Source organism: Lampris incognitus, chromosome 2 (assembly GCF_029633865.1).
Source record: "Lampris incognitus isolate fLamInc1 chromosome 2, fLamInc1.hap2, whole genome shotgun sequence".
Lineage (NCBI taxonomy): Eukaryota > Metazoa > Chordata > Actinopteri > Lampriformes > Lampridae > Lampris > Lampris incognitus.
Genome location: NC_079212.1, coordinates 40,306,849 through 40,326,442, shown reverse-complemented (window position 1 = coordinate 40,326,442; position 19,594 = coordinate 40,306,849). Strand labels below are relative to the sequence as shown.

General features: G+C 47.5%; 1 protein-coding gene across 2 annotated transcripts in view; it reads right to left on the bottom strand.

Annotated features, from left to right (window-relative positions):
* Window positions 1-19,594, bottom strand: part of prkcz (protein kinase C, zeta) — a 157,233-nt gene that overhangs the window by 42,075 nt on the left and 95,564 nt on the right. For both annotated transcript variants that reach the window (XM_056273162.1, XM_056273163.1), the window contains 5 exons: window positions 18,032-18,087; window positions 17,420-17,614; window positions 11,545-11,642; window positions 7,154-7,240; window positions 145-280 (listed from right to left, as the gene is read on the bottom strand). In XM_056273162.1, coding sequence (XP_056129137.1) covers window positions 145-280; window positions 7,154-7,240; window positions 11,545-11,642; window positions 17,420-17,614; window positions 18,032-18,087 — 572 coding nt within the window. The remainder of the gene's footprint in view (window positions 1-144; window positions 281-7,153; window positions 7,241-11,544; window positions 11,643-17,419; window positions 17,615-18,031; window positions 18,088-19,594) is intronic.

Genomic DNA, 19,594 nt, shown 5'->3' with positions numbered 1-19,594 from the left:
AGGGCAGAACATGAACAGTGGGAGGGAGGAAGGGAAAGAAAGGAGTCCCTTAGTATTTCTCGTCGGTATTGATCCAATGCATTATTAATAATCTCATGTCATCCATCCACACAGCGGCGGCGGCGTGGGATCTATAGCGCTTACTTTGCACATGCCGTAGTCTGTGAGCTTGATGTGTCCCTCGTGGTCCAAGAGAACGTTGTCCAACTTCAGGTCACGGTAGATGATGCCCTTTTCATGCAGGAAGTTCAGAGCGATACAGATTTCAGCGCCGTAAAATCTGAAAATAAGCAGCAAGACACTCAGAGAATGTGTGTGGGTGTGTGGGTGTGTGTGTGTGTGTGGGGGGGGGGGTAATTTGTTTGTATTCTTTAACCAAAGGGTAAATCTGATAAATCTGATAAATCTACTCTAATGGATGCAGTGTCTCCGTGGCTGCACTTCATCATACGAAGACTAATCCGTGTATCTGGAGAGATAAGTGGTAAATTAAAAAGATAAGTTCATGTGGGAAAAAAGCACACGGCTTGATTAAAATCCTAAATTTTGAAGAAGAATTTCATGAACAGATTTAGATGAACGATATTAATCGGTCCAATTCTAACCAGCTCGCTTACATCATTGAGCTCACAGTCCCCTGGGAGGATGCAGTCGATGAAGCGTACGAGCGTAAGAAGCTGCGGTACGCCAACCTAGCAGCCGAAGCAGAGGACAGAGGCTGGAAGGTGAAGGTGCGCCCTGTGGAGGTGGGTTGTAGGGGCTTTGTTGCCAGCTCCACAGCAAAACTCCTGAGGGAACTAGGAGTCAGGGGGCAGGCCCACAGGAGAGTGATCAAAGAGCTAGCCAACACTGCTGAGAGGACTAGCCACTGGATCTGGCTCAAAAGGAGAGACACCGTCTGGGCTGCCAGGGTGAACAGCTAACCACAGATCACACACCCAGGACCGATCAACCTGTGGTGGGCCTGCCTCAGCGGAGGGTGTCTTGTGATAAAAGGCCGAAACACCCTGTGATGCTGAGGTACACAACTGATGATGTGTCCTGGTGGTGGCAATGTCACCTTGGCAGACATCTCCAGTTTGATCTCCACTGAATCTGTTGCAGTGCAAACACTAGGGATTTTAACAACCAGTCCTTTTTTGAATCTTGAATATCTGGAGTAAACCAGTGACCGCTGCGAAAGGGCAGCTGACAATCAGGGAAAGACCAGATGACGGCCTGGAAAGACTGCTGACAGGAAGGAATAGACCCCAACGGGGCTGGTATGGGCTAGCGACTCATACTAACAGGATCCAACGCTAGTTAGCGTTCCTGGATCCACCCAATATTGCTACGAAAACTTTAAGGAGAAGAATACCCCCAGAGTCTCTGAGAGCGGGGGCGCAAGATGACTCACAGGTGGATCACACGGTAACAGAACAAGGAAAGGATTTGACAATGAGTCGGATGACCAGCACTGCAACCGGTGGATCATCAGCACTGGCAGGACAAAAGCTGCACAGCTGCATCTGTGGCTGGTCAAAGGTTACATCAGTGAAGGGTCTTAAGATCCATCAAGGCAAAAAGAAGTGCCTTAGTGAGCTCGGTAAAGGGCCTCGCATTGACCAATACTTCTTAAGAAGTAGGCCAAATCAGTCGAGTGAAGCCCGGAGGCAGGAGAACCCCCACAGTCCTCAGGGTATCAGCACCCCAGACGAAGCTCAACGTTGCATAGACCCTCCAGTGGACTCCGGTCTGGAGCCCGGCCAGCCACAGCCAGCAGCAGAAAGGAAGATGGAAGGAAGAAAACCTCAAATCCTGTGGCCCAAGTCCAGCCAGAAGATTGAGTGGGAGACCATCAACTCTGACCTTGTCCTCTTACTAGAAGGTCAAAAGGGAACAGTTGAAAGAAAACTGGAGAACATGGGAGCCATCATTTACAGCTATGGCGTAGAGAGATTTGGAATGAAGGAGAAGATACCCAGTAGGCAGAAAGACCCTTCAACCTAGCCCAAATTTAGGAGACAGCGGGAAATTGACAGGTTGGTGAAGGAGAGAAGACAACTGAGGAAGCAGTGGAGGAAGGCCACAGAGGGAGAGAGGGTTGGGCTTGACGCACTGCAGGCTGAAATAAAGCAGCATTTGACAAAGCTGCGAAGAGCAGAACACCTCAGACGACAGCATAAGAGGAAAGAACGGGCTAGGACTCGTTTCTACAGCAACCCTTACAGCTTTGTCAGGAGCCTTTTTGACAGCAAGAAAAATGGGAGCCTTAGAGTCCCCATACGAGATCTGGAAGAGCACCTAAAGAAGACCTACTCTGATGTCCGGAGACATGAGCCAGTTACCATCCCGGATGACATGCCACCAATTCACCCACCTGACCACCATATGGATACAAGACCCCCCACATGGAGCGAGATGGAGAGGACGGTAAAGCAGGCAAGATCGATGTCAGCTCCTGGGCCCAATGGTATTCAGTATAGACTTTATAAGAACACTCCTGGAGTCCTGAAATACCTCTGGAAGCTGATGAAAGTGGCATGGCAGAAAAGAGTCATACCCCGGGCATGGCGAAGAGCAGGAGGCATTCTGATCCCCAAGGAAAAGAACTCTTCCTGCATCAGCCAGTTTCGCCAGATCAGCCTTCTTAATGCAGAGGGAAAGATATTTTTTAGTGTGATTGCCCAAAGGCTCTCCACATTCCTGCAAAGAAACAACTTTGTTGATACATCAGTGCAGAAAGCCGGGATCCATGGCTTCTCAGGATGTCTGGAGCATGCTAATATCATCTGGCACCAGATACAAGCTGCCAAGAAAGAACGGAGAGACCTGCACGTGGTTTTCTTAGACCCAACGCTTTTGGATCAGTTCCTCACAAGATCCTGTGGACGGCGTTTGATTTTTTCCATGTCCCCAAAAATATCACAGAGTTGGTCAAGACCTATTTTCAGGATCTCCAGTTCTGTGTCACAACACAGAACACCACCACCACTTGGCAACATCTGGAAATGGGCATTATGGCGGGCTGCACTATTTCCCCCCTGGCATTCATCATGGCAATGGAGCTCGTCATCCGTGCATCTCGATGGGTGGTGGGAGGCGAAAGGTCCAGGAATGGCCTGCGTCTTCCACCAATCCGGGCGTACATGGATGACTTGACCACCATAGCAACAACAAAACCATGCACCAGGCGCCTGCTGCAGAAACTCCAGGAGAACATCAAGTGGGCACGAATGGAGTTTAAACCAAGCAAATCTCGCAGCATCTCCATTGTCAAAGGCCAGCTAGCAGATGAACGGTTCTGCATTAGTGATCAACCAATCCCCACGGTCCGGGAGAAGCCCATCAAGAGCCTCGGACGGTGGTACAATGCAGACCTCAAAGACACCCAGCAACTGGAGCAACTTCGCCAGGATACAATCAGTGGCCTCAGGCAAATCAACAACACTGCACTGCCCGGGAAGTTGAAGCTTTGGTGCTTTCAGTTTGGGCTGCTACCCCGACTCATGTGGCCAATAACCATGTACGAAGTCTCACTATCTCATGCCAATCGCTTGGGGAGGCTAGTGAACTCGCAGGTGAGGAAGTGGCTTGGACTGCCAAGGTGCCTCAGCAGTGTTGGACTCTACGGCAATGGAGCCCTCGCACTGCCAATTTCCAGCCTGGTTGAGGAATTCAAATGTGCCAAAGTGAGGCTGGACATGTCCCTCACAGAATCCCGAGACCCAATAGTGAGAGGAGTTGCTCCAACCCTAGCAACAGGGAAGAAATGGACCCTGGCTGCAGCTGTACTGGAGGCGAAATCTGCCCTCCGCCACCGAGACGTAGTAGGCCATGTTCAACAAGGCAGAGGCGGACTTGGCCTGGGAATAAAAACACCTACCTGGCAAAAGGCGACTACTACCGAACGGCGAACTATGGTGGTTGAGGAGGTCCGCCGACAAGAAGAAGCAGCCAGATGTGCTAAAGCCGTAGCACAAGCCAAACAGGGCCGCTGGATGAGGTGGGAGGGTGTTGAAAAGAGGAAACTCACATGGAGTGAGCTCTGGAGCATGGAATCAAACAGGCTGAGTTTCATCATCAAGGCCACATATGATGTCCTGCCCTCTCCCATAAATCTAAATCTCTGGTTTGGAGAGAATCCATCTTGCTCCCTGTGTACAGCCCCAGCAACCCTCAAGCATATCTTGGTTGGCTGCAAGACCAGCCTTACCCAAGGCAGATACACCTGGCGACACAATCAGGTGCTCAGGTGCTTGGCAGCTGAACTCGATTGCAAGAGGGTTTCCATCAATGCCCAACCCTTCAACAACCAGGAAGGGCCCCGGCGGTTCCCAGCTTTAATTCGAGAGGGGAATAAACTGAAGGCCAACCCTTCACTTTCCAACTTAGGCTTACTAAACTCAGCCAGGGATTGGGAAATGCGAGTGGACTTAGGCCAGAAGCTCATCTTCCCGACAGAGATCGCAACAACCACCTTGCGACCAGACCTCGTCCTCTGGTCCAATTCTAACCAGCTCGCTTACATCATTGAGCTCACAGTCCCCTGGGAGGATGCAGTCGATGAAGCGTACGAGCGTAAGAAGCTGCGGTACGCCAACCTAGCAGCCGAAGCAGAGGACAGAGGCTGGAAGGTGAAGGTGCGCCCTGTGGAGGTGGGTTGTAGGGGCTTTGTTGCCAGCTCCACAGCAAAACTCCTGAGGGAACTAGGAGTCAGGGGGCAGGCCCACAGGAGAGTGATCAAAGAGCTAGCCAACACTGCTGAGAGGACTAGCCACTGGATCTGGCTCAAAAGGAGAGACACCGTCTGGGCTGCCAGGGTGAACAGCTAACCACAGGTCACACACCCAAGGCCTGATCAACCTGTGGTGGGCCTGCCTCAGCGGAGGGTGTCTTGTGATAAAAGGCCGAAACACCCTGTGATGCTGAGGTACACAACTGATGATGTGTCCTGGTGGTGGCAATGTCACCTTGGCAGACATCTCCAGTTTGATCTCCACTGAATCTGTTGCAGTGCAAACACTAGGGATTTTAACAACCAGTCCTTTTTTGAATCTTGTTTATGGTAAAAGATACGGTAATATATTAATGGTCGACATTAAACTATTTACATGTTGTGTGCGTGTATATTGGCGCGGTGTGAGCTTGTGGGAATACGTTCAGTTGTGTGCCTATGATAAATCAATACAAGCCCACGGTTTCCGTCTCCATGTGGTAGATTTTATATTCGCTGTCTCAAAGATAGAAGCTTGTATTGGCCCCGGTGAGTCTTTCTGTGGGAGTGATATACAGCCACAGAAAGAGTGAGACGATGGTAAGGGAGGGATGCAGAAAAGAGAGAGAATGGGGGGAAAAAAAGTGAACCGCAACCCCACTTCTATCATTTGAAAAAAAAAAAACGTACCATTGTTTGGTAAAAAGGCATTAAGACTGGCATAAGCTGCAACCTATCAGCTTATGCATCCACTGCCAACTGACCCACCTCCCCGGGGGCACAGGGCAATGCACCAGGGCTCTCTAGGATCAAGGTTCATGAATATGTATGATCATTACGGGTGATTACCATGCTGTTTTGCATACGCACAGCCGTGGTCTCCAAAATACAGATCGCGAGGGCCGATAGCGGCCCAGTGGTGCCAGTCTAGATTACCTTGCCTTTGATCCAGCATCTATCAGTGCCGCATTCACAGTGCCCCGTGAGTAGACAGCCACAATGAATAATGGGCGCTCATTTTCCGAGGTGAACAGAAAGCAGTGGGAGACGAGCGGGGTTCTGCTAGCTCCACAGAGTCCATGAGGACTTGGTGAAGTATGCGCTATTAAAACTTTTTGATTTTTCTTTTTAATGGCCCAAAAGGCAAGATCTACGCACACCCTGTACCTTACATGATGTGAAATGCAAGTGAACTTTCAAAACCCATTTTAGGCCGTTCAATCCATCATCTTAACCCGGCCTCAGAACAGTTCTTTGAATTCTCCTGATCTGTTTTTTTGTTTTGTTTTGTTTTGTTTTGTTTTGAATGCGGTCTTTGTGTTATGCAATGTCAACTTAACCAAAATCCAATCACGAATCCACCCGCCACAGCGTCATCCTCTACTGAGCGGTAGCCACTGCCGGGGGCATCACTCGACCCCGTCCCTCACATTTTTCAATTACATTTTTCAGAGTGAACAGGGGTAAATCACGGCAGTCACCGTATCTGCCACTGCTAAATTGAAAGAGATCACGGATGTCCAAAAAAAAAAAAACAAAAAAAAAACTCTGCTTCAATTTGAATTTCTACTGTTCAAATTGCTACGCAACCAGCCTAAAGTGCTAACATCTCACAGCAACATCATAACCCCATTCAGCCCACGTCATCCTACCGCTGGCTTTTTTTCCATATTCCACCGGACAGTTTCTCAACTCCAACATTTACCGCATGGCAGTTTGCAACAGCTCAATGCAAGTTTTATAAGCTGCTTTTTTTTCTGGATCCCCCCCCTTTTCTCCCCGATTGTATCCAGCCAATTAAACCCACTCTTCTGAGCCGTCCTGGTAGCTGCTCCACCCCCCCACCCTCCCCACCCCCGGGGAGGGCTGCAGACTACGACAGGCCTCCTCCCATACATGTGGAGTCGCCGGCTGCTTCTTTTCACCTGACAGTGAGGAGTTTCACCAGGGGGACGTAACGCATGGGAGGATCACGCTATTCCCCCCAGTTCCCCCTCCCCCCCGAACAGCTGCCCCAAGAGACCAGAGGAGGCGCTAGTGCGGCAACGAGGACACATACCCACATCCGGCTTCCCACCCGCAGACACGGCCAATTGTGTCTGTAGGGATGCCCAACCAAGCCAGAGGTAACACGGGGATTCGAATCGGCGATCCCCGTGTTGGTAGTGAACGGAATAGACCGCCACGCTACCCGGATGCCCCCCCATTAAGGCTTCTAAAGCTGTAGAATAGTTGTGAATGACTGACATTGTTTGTAAACAGTGAAGTTAAACAGCAGTGTATTTAAAATTAGTATGGGTTATGAAAGTCAAAACAAACCCTCCTCTTTCTCTGTACAGGTCACATTCCTGAAGACTGTGTGTTTACTGTACAAGCTACTATAACATCCACTGAATTTCCTGTTAAAGGTTTAGTCCTCATCATATGGTAAAGTAAAAAAACTATCTGGATCTTTACCGTGCGTGTTCTTCGGGGAGTTTCCGTTGTCGTTGCATATGAAACATCAGATCGCCGCCGTTCACATACTCGATAACAAGAAACAACCTGAGGACCAGGGCAAAGTGTGAGAACACAGACGTTAGCAAACAGCAAACCTTCTCAGAGGGTTTCTCCGAGTCCAGCGTGTGAATCACAGGAGTAAAGGAAGTGTATAGATGAGTGCACAAGGACAGCCTGTGTATAAAAGTATAGAAGGCTTAAGAAGAGTGATGAGGAAGTCTGCAGAAAAAAAACCAAAACATTTCACCGACTCAAGACTGCGTCTCTCATGTTTACCTGTAGTGGGCATCAAACGTCTACATGGCCGCGCAAATCATCTAGTCTTTATTGTGTTGCAACGACTGAATCTGACTCCTCTCTTGCATTTGGATAAAACAGACAGCGATATGAAATTAAAAACTCAACGGGACACCCCCCCCCCATTGTATCTGGCCAATTACCCCACTCTTCAGAGCCATCCCTGTCACTGCTCCACCCCTCTGCCGATTTGGGGAGGGCTGCAGACTACCACACGCCTCCTCCCATACATGTGGAGTCGCCAGCCGCTTCTTTTCACCCGACAGTGAGGAGTTTCACCAGGGGGACGTAGCGCATGGGAGGATCACGCTATTCTCCCCAGCCCCCCCGGAACAGGCGCCCCAACCGAGCAGAGGAGGCGCTAGCGCAGCGACCAGGACACATACCCACATCCGGTTTCCCACCTGCAGACACGGCCAATTGTGTCTGTACGCCCGACCAAGCCGGAGGTGACACGCGGATTCGAACCAGCGATCCCCGTGTTGGTAGGCAACGGAATAGACCACTACGCCACCCGGATGTGAAACTCAAGGTGGTTTTTAACGCTAAACTGAAAATGGAAAACTTAAATCACTACTTGGGGGAAATATCCTGCAAAAGATGTCATGCTGCCTGCCTAAAGCAGCAAGCGGACCTCTTATGTGTGCCCCTCTTTGGGTCAGTCCATAGACTTTCTATGGCAGGAGATGGAGATCTGTGTCTGGGCTGATTCATGCTGAGATGCAGGTCTTCCTTTGGGGAGACATTCGTTGGGTAATTTGGCTGTGTGTGTCAGACTGTTTACATGTTGAAAGAAACATTTTCTTCAACAGGATTTTTTTTTACTCTCCAGAGACCAGCAGATCTTCCATCAAAACATCTTGATATCTGCCATTATTCATCTTCACACTAGACAAGGAGCCCTGCCTTGCTTCACACCAGAGAAACTGGCCCATTGCTTGTTTCACCACCGCCACATTTCTATGTCATTATTCATTTAATCTATGACGCGCGTGTAATTGTTTGGAGTCAAAAAAAAATGTTTGTTCGTTTTTTTCGCTAAAATATCTACAGCAGTTTAATTATCAAGGTTTCTCCATAGCCAAACAAGTCAACGTGCCTTTTGAGGAGCGTTGGGCATCAGCAAAAATACCTACCACTACGATTGGTTGGAAGTGCTGCGGTCTCAGCCCTCTCCTCTCCCACTGCACTCGCGGCGTGACTGTTTAACAACCCTAATTTAATGAGACCCCTACATGCAAGACCAGGGCTGCCAAAGTCAGACCCCAAATTGGAAAACATTTTTAAAGAAAATGAACAGATTCAATAGCCCACAGCTCTGCAGAAGCTTTCAGAAATGTAGGCATTTTCCTGCCATAATGGTAAATGAATTAGGTGTCAAATATGTTTATTTAACTATGCTGTAGCCCCAGAGTTTACTCATGTCAGAACGCTAATATAAAGGTTGCCAATAATGGCTGTCAATGGACGGATTTAGTTACCATATCCAAATAGTGTCTGAATGTTTCGCTTATGGCAGTTGACTAGTAGGGTGGCCACAAAAATTAGCGTTACACAACCAAACTGATGGACGTGCATATTTCCAGAGTGTGACAGTGATTCTCTTTCTCTGATATTTGCATTTGGCTCTTCGATTTCTTTTTCTTTTGGATTTTTTGCCCCCCTTTTTCTCCCCAGTTGCACTTGGCCAATTACCCCACTCTTCCAAGCCATCTCGGTTGCTGCTCCACCCCCCTCTGCCGACCCGGGGAGGACTGCAGACTACCACATGCCTCCTCCGATACATGAGGAGTCACCAGCCGCTTCTATTCACCTGACAGTGAGGAGTTTCGCCGGGGGGACGTAGCGCGTGGGAGGATCCTGCTGTTCCCCCCAGTTACCCCTCTGCCCTGAACAGACCTTCTGACCAACCAGAGGAGGTGCTAGTGCAGCGACCAGGATTCACATCCACATCCGGCTTCTCACCCGCAGACACGGCCAATTGTGTCTGTAGGGGCGCCCGACCTAGCCGGAGGTTAACACGGGGATTCGAACCGGTGATTTCAGTGTTGGTAGGCAACGGAATAGACCTCTGCGCTACCCGGACACCTGGTTCTTTGACTGTTGGTGTGCTTCTGGTTTTAGAAATAGTCTTGCGTGTTCAGCGGTGTGTTGTATTTCACTCGGGTTGCAGTCAGGTGCAAAATGAACAGAGTAAACCGAAGCATTCAGAATGGGTTTGACTTGGGCCGTGTCTTAACTGCTGCTGGATCCGGCTGATCTGGATCAATTTACTCCGCAGTCCAACTCTTGAAAGTCTATGTAAATAACTGCTGGATGTCTGGCAGCCAGCTACCAAACAGTGGAGTTAATTGGTGCATATGCCCAAGACCATTATCTACATCAAATCTGGTGCAAAATATAAAAAGCTTGTATGAAAGGATTAGTAATTATGGCTATGATGATGCCCAACCTTACAGACTGGTGTTCTGCAGTATTTGCTCCCCCCACAAAGAAAAAAAAAGTTATACGCTTGTTTATTCAAACCAGAAGATATTTCTCCACAATGATTTTATGTGACTGAGTCTTAAAATAAAACGTGTGTTCTTGTATTTCAAAGAACCACATCCAAGGATGTAGGGTAGCACTCACCAATTTCAAAAAGGACAGTGCCTCATTTCCACCAATTTATTTTGTTCTTGTATGTTCTTTTCAGTGAGGCATGGCCTCCATCTTGCTATTCAGCCCCTCAAAGCCAGACCCAGAGGTTTTGTTTTTGGGTTGCTCTTGGCATCTTGTTTGCATCCTTCATGAGCCAACGCTTTACATCGACATCCACTTTGGAGGTTTGGTCTGAAGTTCTGTTGGTGCCACGATTCCTCTCTTCCTAAAGTCCTCGCTGCGTGTTAGTGACCATTTAACATCTTGGAGGTCTTCTTTTTAATATATTTTAACCATTCTGAGCATTTTAACCATAAACTCTCCCACATCTGGAGTCGTTTAATAGATCAACGTTCTTGTCTCTATACATTTGTAAACACTTTCTTTGCAAAAAAGAAACTGTGAAATCCTATTTGGAAGATCTTCCGTTAATTTCAGGGAGAGGCAAATCTGTATGAGCTCTGGAATGTAGTTATCAATTATTAACACTGCTGCCATCCCCAAATTATAAGGGGTGACATTTACGCACTTGGTTTTCCATTTTTAATGCATCATTAGAAATATATAGCCTTTTATTTTTCAGCGTGATTTTGTTTGTTAATAAATGATTCCACTGAATACAGGCCAAATTGATGGATTTTTCCTTCAGGGCTAAACATAACAAGACCAGGAAACTGGAAAGGTCGAGCCGAGTTTTGACATCCACTGCACATCACTTTGATTTGAGTAAATGTAATTTTTAGGAACTGTACTTATGTCATATGCTCCTTTTTTTGGGAGGGGGGCTTTTCCCCCCTTTTCTCCTCCAATTGTATCCGGCCAATTACCCAACTCTTCCGGGCTGTCCCGGTCGCTGCTCCACTCCCTCTGCCGATCCGGGGAGGGCTGCAGATTACCACGCCTCCTCCGATACCTGTGGAGTCGCCAGCCGCTTCTTTTCACCTGACAGTGAGGAGTTTAACCAGGGGGGATGTAGCGTGTGGGAGGATCACGCTATTCCCCCCAGTTCCCCCTCCCCCCTGAACAGGCGCCCCAACTGGCCAGATGAGGTGCTTGGGCAGCGACCAGGAAACATACCCACATCCGGCTTCCCACCAGCAGACCTGGCCAATTGTGTCTGTAGCGACGCCCGACCAAGCCGGAGGTAATACAGGGATTCGAACCGGCGATCCCTGTGTTGGTAGCCAACGGAATAGACTGCTACGTTACCCGGATGCCCCCATATGCTCCTTTTGAAGATGGTTTTCTTAACCATATGTGCTATTGATTGCAATATATTAATTAAAGATATTAAATCAACACTCTGGGGCACACAGCCATGTGAGAAGAGCTCTATCGAGGTGCGAGTTTGTACAAGTGTGAATTCAATCCTGAGAAATGAGCACTTTAAAGAGAGTTAGTCAGCCCCTTACCGACTTTCTGTCTGGAAACAGGAATGGAGGCCTACTAAGAAGGGATTGGTGGACGCCTGCTCAAACACATGCTTCTCTGTCTGCACCCAGTCAATATCCTAGAGAGAGAGAGAGAGAGAGAGAGAGAGAGAGAGAGAGAGAGAGAGAGAGAGAGAGAGAGAGAGAGAGAGAGAGAGAGAGAGAGAGAGAGAGACAGAGAGAGAGTGAGAGTGAGAGACAGAGACAGGGACAGGGACAGGGACAGGGACAGGGTTGGTGTAGGGAGGTGGTGGGAGACAGACAGAGATGAAATAACACATTACCAATCAATTTGTCTGATCAATAGAGGGCTGCCAAGAGCCAGGATGCTGTCAAACAGGCAGACAATGAGATACACAACACCACAGACGAAAAATCCTTATTCTCTCTCAGAACAACACGCCCACCTCTCGGTTAGACAATGTGTCAGTGTCAGTCAGTCAGCCCCCAGTTCCTCAGAGAAAGGAGGTTGAAATGAATTAAAAAAAAAAAAAAAACACCATACAATACCACAACTGCATCCTCTGCTTCAGGTTACAAACATGATGGTGAAGTGTCCTACTCCTGAAAGCAGAGTTCTTCAGACTGTTGGTGGGTGAATACCAGGGTACTACTGAGGTATAAGGTCATCTGGGGCAGTGACCGCCTTGCAACCTTTTCTAAGGTTCCGGTAACATCTCATTAAGAACATACAGAGTTCTTCTGTTTCAAGCCATTCATTCCTGAAACAAAGGGCACTTTCTCGACACTTCCTGATGAGTTTTGTACATTTTCTGCTCTCCTTCATTTGACAAACGAGTGCCATTTGAAGAAACTAAATACGATTATTACAATAAAAACAATATAGTGCTGCCAATGCGTTCAAACTGAAGCTCTTATTCGATATGTTGACCGAGAAGACGTGGCCATAAAAAGATTTATTGCTAGGTGGGTGCAAATTGTACCTTTCAAGGATATTCAAGTGTTATTTTTTTTGCTTTTTAGTATATTTGGGGGCGGGGGGGAGGCTATCTATGGTTTAATACAAGCTCTACTGACTTCTACATTTGTACCAAGCTATCCAGGGTAATTTCAGTCCGGGAGACAAAAACACAGAGATCAAACTGTCTGGCTTGGGGCCGATTTATTCATTAGAAAAATATGAACACAAGTCTTCCAATACTCCTGCAAAGAGGCTGGACCCGGGATGGCGTGCCAAATGATAACCAGGCTGAACACACGCAAGGCATGCCCTCGAAGACATGTCCCGGTCTGCCACCGATGATGACACGGGCAGTGCGGCGCCTTGTGGGGGTGACATCCGGAGACAATTCCCCTTTATAACACAAGGGTGTTTTTATATTTGTTAGTAATGGGAAGAGGGAAAAAAAACATTATCCAGGAAAAAAAATGTTTTATTGCCGTCATAAAACTCTTATCAAGTAAATTCTTTATAAGTAATGAAGCCAAGGCAAGAAATCAGAATCAAAAATCCGATTTTTTAATTTACAAAGAGATACTTGGTGGAGCCAGTGGAACGATGAACTCCAAAACATCCCCATAAATACTACCTTAATATCTACAATATCACGCTTCCTGTTAGCTGTCAGTGACGCACTTTCATGCCATGTCTTTAGAAGGCGTCGTAAATCGGAAATCTGCTTTTATTGTTTCACAAAAACATTGTGAAAAATCGCATGTGAATGTGCTTCTCATTTTGATGATTTAGTCATGAAAGCTCTAAGGCACTGTTGTTGCCCAAGGCGAGGGGCTTTTATTCTGATGTCCGCTGTCAATAAACGGGAGTTAATAAATCTTTTAGATGAACTACAACAATGTCTGTTGTGCTGTGCTCCAACACAGTCAAGTTCAGTTTTATCTGCAGATTATGTGACCCCATGTGGTGAAGATGATGATGATCAGTACTTCGCCCATGCAAAGTCTGTGGTCGTGTAACCTCATAACACATTCCAGCTGGTCAACTGAGCTTTTTTAGTAGTACATGTAATGAAGTCTGTTTCTATGAGGCTCTTACAAGCTAACTTTGATGTCGGGCATTAGCCCGCTAAATAGATGAATAATTTACTAATTTGCATGAATAGCCTCATGAATAAATGAAAAACTGTTTCCCAATCCAAACACTGGCAGGAAGGGATGGTGTAATCCTGAACAGTAATGTTAAGGCCTGTAAGAGCAGACTCGAAAAGCTTTGATTGTATAAAATACTTGTGTGTAGGGGGAGTCCGGGTAGCGTAGCGGACTATTCCGTTGCCTTCCAACACAGGGATCGCTGGTTCAAATCCCTGTGTTACCTCCGGCTCGGTCGAGCGTCCCTACAGACACAATGGGCTGTATCTGCGGGTGGGAAGCTGGATGTGGGTATATGTCCTGGTCGCTGCACTAGCTCCCCCTCTGGTCGGTCGGGGCACCTGTTCAGGGGGAGGGGGAACTAGGGGGTGGGGGATAGCGTGATCCTCCCACACGCTACGTCCCCCTGGCGAAACTTCTCACTGTCAGGTGAAAAGAAGCGGCTGGTGACTCCACATGTATTAGAGGAAGCATGTGGTAGTCTGCAGCCCTCCCCGGATCAGCAGAGGGGGTGGAGCAGCGACCGGGATGGCTCGGAAGAGTGGGGCAATTGGCCGGATACAATTGGGGAGAAAAAAGGGGGGAAAAAACCCCAAAAAAACTCCCCCCAAAAAAAACAACTTGCGTGTAGGCAAATGTCATCTCCATCATGTAAACCTGTTGCTCTGACCTTCAGTGAGACTTGTTAGATTTATGCCTAAAATGTCTAAGAATACAAGTGGAATGAAAAGGTGTCGACAAAGTTGCAAATGTTTAAAGTTGCGCTCCTGAGAAAGGGCTGATCAGGTTTTAAGCAGAAGAGGCCATGAGCGCTGAGCCTGGATGGGTTGAACATGAGCTCTATCTAGTGGCATAAAGGAGCACCGACTTTCTCCTCCTCCTGTTTGAGCATCGTTCCCTTGCAAACCGCCTCCCAGAACAACATCACCGATGACAACAACAGCTGTGTATGAAGAACTGCAGTGAATGCAGCTGGGTGGGGTAGGGGCTGCAGACAGGCTGAACATTTCAGCTACCATAATGAGCAGTCGGGCAGATTTAGCACCAAAAATAGGAACAATACCTCTGCTCGCTTAAACATTAATAAAGACTGTTACCCCATGCAGGGGATAAACAACACATAACGCCTCACAATAAAAGAGGGAGAGTGTTAGTGTCTCTGCTCTTGTGGCACTGGTGAGGTTTTAACAAGATGGAGATTTATGTCTGTCACGATGTGTCCAAACAAAACGCAAAGGAAAACCATTTTTAGCAGTTTGAGGTGAATAAAAAACAGCATTTCAACAGCTGGCAATGAGATGGACTAACTTATTGATTTGTCATATGTTTATGGTTCAATGTTTAATCAAGTAGTCATGTCTAATGAATTGATCAGCCTTTGGAGTTAATGGTCTAAATCTTAAATTGATATAATGCCACAGAAACATAAAAGAGTCAACTGATTCATGGGGTCTGATGGATCATATCCTGAATGTGGAAGTCCATCTATCCATCCATCATCCAAGCCGCTTATCCCAACCAGGGTTGCGGGGATGCTGGAGCCTATCCCAGCAGTCACTGGGCGGCACGCAGGGAGACACCCTGGACAGGCTGCCAGTCCATCACAGGGCCGACACACACACACACACACACACACACACACACACACACATTCACACACACACACACACACATTCACACCTAGGGACAATTTAGTACGGCCAATTCACCTGACCTACATGTCTTTGGACTGTGGGAGGAAACCGGAGCCCCCAGAGGAAACTCACGCAGACACGGGGAGAGCATGCAAACTCCACACAGAGGACGACCCGGGACGACCCCCAGGGTTGGACTACCCCGGGGCTCGAACCTAGTACCTTCCTGCTGTGAGGTGACCGTGGTAACCACTGCGCCACCGTGCCGCCCGAATGTGGAAGTCATGTATATAATTCAGCATTTAACATGTTTCTTTGTTTTATTTAATATCTATCCAACAAAAGTGATAGAATATATTTTATTGCATGTTTGTCAGTGGAATAGATGCTCACGAGTCAAAACCCGCCACAACCAACGAGGCCAGTAATGCCGTTAAATGAGACACACATTTCCTGCTACAGCTGAGTAATGTCAGATGCATCAGTGTTGTTGCTTATCGGAGATGGTATCCCCCCCCCCCCAAGAAACCCTGTTATGGTGCTATTTTACCAGTCTAAATCCAAGCTGCACCAAAAGTCACTGGTATACAAGATTTAAAGTCAAACATCTTCCATGGCAAGGATGGAGCGTTTCATTACCAGGATAATAAGACACCTTAAAAAGCGACACAGCTCCGTTTTCTGGCTCGGTAAACATGCGTTGAAATGCCTAAACACTGCATCCAGTGAGTCATAAGTGATCCATCCATCCATTATCCAGGCTGCTTATCCTGCTCTCTCTCAGGGTCGTGAGGCGACCACGCTCACCACTACACCACAGTGCCGCCCCCAGTGATAAATGATGTTCATCTGAATTTACCACAGCCAAAAAGATGTCCGTCTCTGGCATACATCACCTCCTTCCTCCTCACTCACTTAGTGACTCACCACCTGCCTGTTGATCCCGTCTTCATCCTGAGCCCTTTTCACCACGCACAAGCTCTCCCCCTCTTTCAGGCTGTTCCCACTACCTGCTCTCTCTCCTCTTCCCTCCTTTGTATATTTTCTCCTCTCTCCTTTCAGAAGCTTTCAATCCCTGACTAAACCCTTTTGGCAGTTTCCCCGTTCGTCTCTCCCTCTCTCTCCACCCTTTACCTCCCTCTCACTCGGTCTCCCTCACTGTAATCTTCCTTCTTTCTCCTTCCCAAACAATTCAGCTCATGCTCTGCTCACTCCGCTACCTTTTCTCTGACTCTCAGTTGGTTTGGTCTACCACTCACTCCCCTGTTCACATCTCTCTGTCTGTCCGTCTGTCTGTCTGTCTGTCTGTCTCTCTGCATATGTGTGTCTGTCTCTCTGTCTCTCTCTCTCTCTGTCTGTCTCTCTCAATTGATATGTGAATCGGTTCCGAGATGGAAAATGAAGTCTTTATTGGACAGGTTAATGTGAAGGAGTGACTTTTTGTTCAAATCGTTAAAAAAAGATGTCATGTTAAAGTCTGTTTCTTTTTTAATTTTCTCCCCAATTGTACTTGGCCAATTACCCTATTTTCCAAGCCGTCCCGGTCGCTGCTCCACCCCTTCTACCGATCCGGGAAGGGCTGCAGACTACCACATGCCTCCTCCAATACATGTGGAGTCACCGGCTGCTTCTTTTCACCTGACAGTGAGGAGTTTCACCAGGGGACGTAGTGCGTGGGAGGATCATGCTATTCCCCCCAGTTCCCCCTTCCCCCTGACCAGGCGTCCTGTCCGACCAGAAGAGGCGCTAGTGCAGCAACCAGGACACATACCCGCATCCGGCCTCCCACCTGCAGACACGGCCAATTGTGTCTGTAGGGAGGCCCGACCAAGCCGGAGGTAACACGGGGATTCGAACCGGCGATCCCTGTATTGATAGGCAACAGAATAGACCACTACGCTACCCGGATGCCCAAGTCTGTTTCTTTTTTAATAGACAAAAAATAAATACAGAAAAATCTCTGAATCGATCTTGGGTTGTGTGATGGAAGTTGAACTCTTTCGGTGCATGTTAATGTACAGGAGTGAATGTGTTTGATGATGTCATTGTTCATTGTTAAAAGTTTGTTTCTCGTTAAATAAAGAGCTGTTGTAAATTCAAATTATCTCTATCTTTCTCTCTCCCCCTCTCTCTCTCCGTGTGCCTTGGCATCTCACCTCGTCGTCGTGCACCAGCTCCTTCTTCACCACCTTCATGGCGTACACCTGCTCGTTCTTCTTCAGCCGCACCAGCAGCACCTTGGCGTAGCTGCCCCGTCCTATCACGCGGATCAGGTCAAAGTCACCCAGGCTCAGCGCCAAGCCCTGAGAAATCTTGATGCCGTCGATGCCGTCCACCACCGTTTTGATGTCCTGGGGTGGGGTGGAGGTTTAATGGTATGTAATGCAGTATGGCAGTGGTTGACAACTTAATAGGCTTTGGAGTCAAGCCCCCCCACCCCCCCATCTTAAAATTATAAAAGATAAAATCATGCAAAGACACTCAAGAAATTGTTTGACACTAAATCACACCTCGTGACCTGTACTCAAAGGTCTAATATATTGAGATTTCAGCGTCAAAGGGATATTTTTAGTGTTTGACTGAAGTTAAACACTGGCTACTACATGAATAGCATTGAGCACTGAGTAATTTTACTCCGAAATTGTAATTCTAAGTAGAAAACATTAAGAATCAAAGTATTATTATTATTATTATTATTATTATTATTATTATGTGTATTGTTCCTACAATGAAGTGATATGGAGGTCGCTTGCATTTTGCTTTCTTACCTCTGGATCTACATCTTCTGCTTTATCCACTGTGCGATTGTGTGGTAAGAAAGGTACTGCAAACACCAGGCAGAAAGAGAGTACAACAACGTATTAGTTGCACTTCTAATCAATCAGAAAGTTACAAATCAGAAGTACTAAATCAGGAACATCTAGATGTTGTCAGATTCATTTGTGAGGGGATGGAGATGTAGGACTGCCGAGACAACAACCTGCAGCCCAACATCAATACGATGGAGCTAAGTGCTACTGACACCTGACACCACCTAAGGAGAGGAGGTGGGTATCCTCCATCTTTAAATTCTTGGGTGTGGATATCTGGAATGAATTGACAAGATGGATGCAACCAACAGGAGGGACTGAAGAAGGAGTGTTCATCCCAGAGGAGGCTAAAATCCTCCATTGTGTGTATGTCCGTAACAGCCTTCTCTGTAACTATGACCAGTTAGTAGTCATCACACGGATCTACGTATATACTGTTATGTACTGAGAGGTGAGCAATACCAACAAGATTAAAATTACTGGTTAGAAAAGCCAGCTCTAGGGCGTCCGGGTGGCGTGGCAGTCTATTCCATTGCCTAGCAACACAGGGATTGCTGGTTCGAATCCCCGTGTTACCTCCGGGTTGGTTGGAGCGTCCCTATAGACACAATTGGTCGTGTCTGCGGGTGGGAAGCTGGATGTAGGTATGTGTCCTGGTCACTGCACTAGCGCCTCCTCTGATCGGTCGGGGCACCCGTTTGGGGAAAGGGGGAACTGGGGGAATAGGGTGATCCTCTCATGCGCTACCTCCTCACTCTTTGCCGTCTCCTCACTGTCAGGTGAAAAGAAGCGGCTGGCGACTCCAAATGTATCAGAGGAGGATTAGTGGTAGTCTGCAGCATGCCCCGGCTCGGCAGAGAGGGTGGAGCAGAGATCGGGATGGCTCGGAAGAGTGGGGTAATTGGCCAGATACAACTGGAGAGAAAAAGGGGGAAAAAATCCACAAAAAAACAAAAAACAAAACAAACAAAAACACACAAAAAACCCGAAAAGCCAGCTCTGTCGTAACATTCAGCCAGGACAACTTGGTAGCAGAGGTAGAGGGGAGGACGAGGTCCAAATTGAACTCCATCTTTGACAGTTCTCCTCCTGCGCTCTATCTTAAAATAATTAAGTTACTATGTTTGAGTTTTTGACTCACTGGGGTGTACAGGAGATTGCTTCAAGACGTCTTTTACACCATTTGCCATACAGCAGCACCATGCTGCCTGCCACACTGGCCCCAACCCAGCAGGCAACCAATTCACTGGTACTCATTAGTACACGAGCACGAGACCCTTGTCTGTGCTAAAACTCACACATAGTTCTGTGCATATCTTTACATTTGAGCTAGCATATGTTCCTGCAAATCAACTGCGGGATGAAAGGTACGAATGTGAAAATGCCTTGAGTGACAGCTCTTCCCTGAATCTACAGTTTTTCTTCTTCTTTTTTTTTTGCTGTTCGTATCGTTGCAATGTTTAAGATGCAGAAATCTAGAATGATAATCTCACAGGGATTTCCATTCCTTGTCTCTATTCG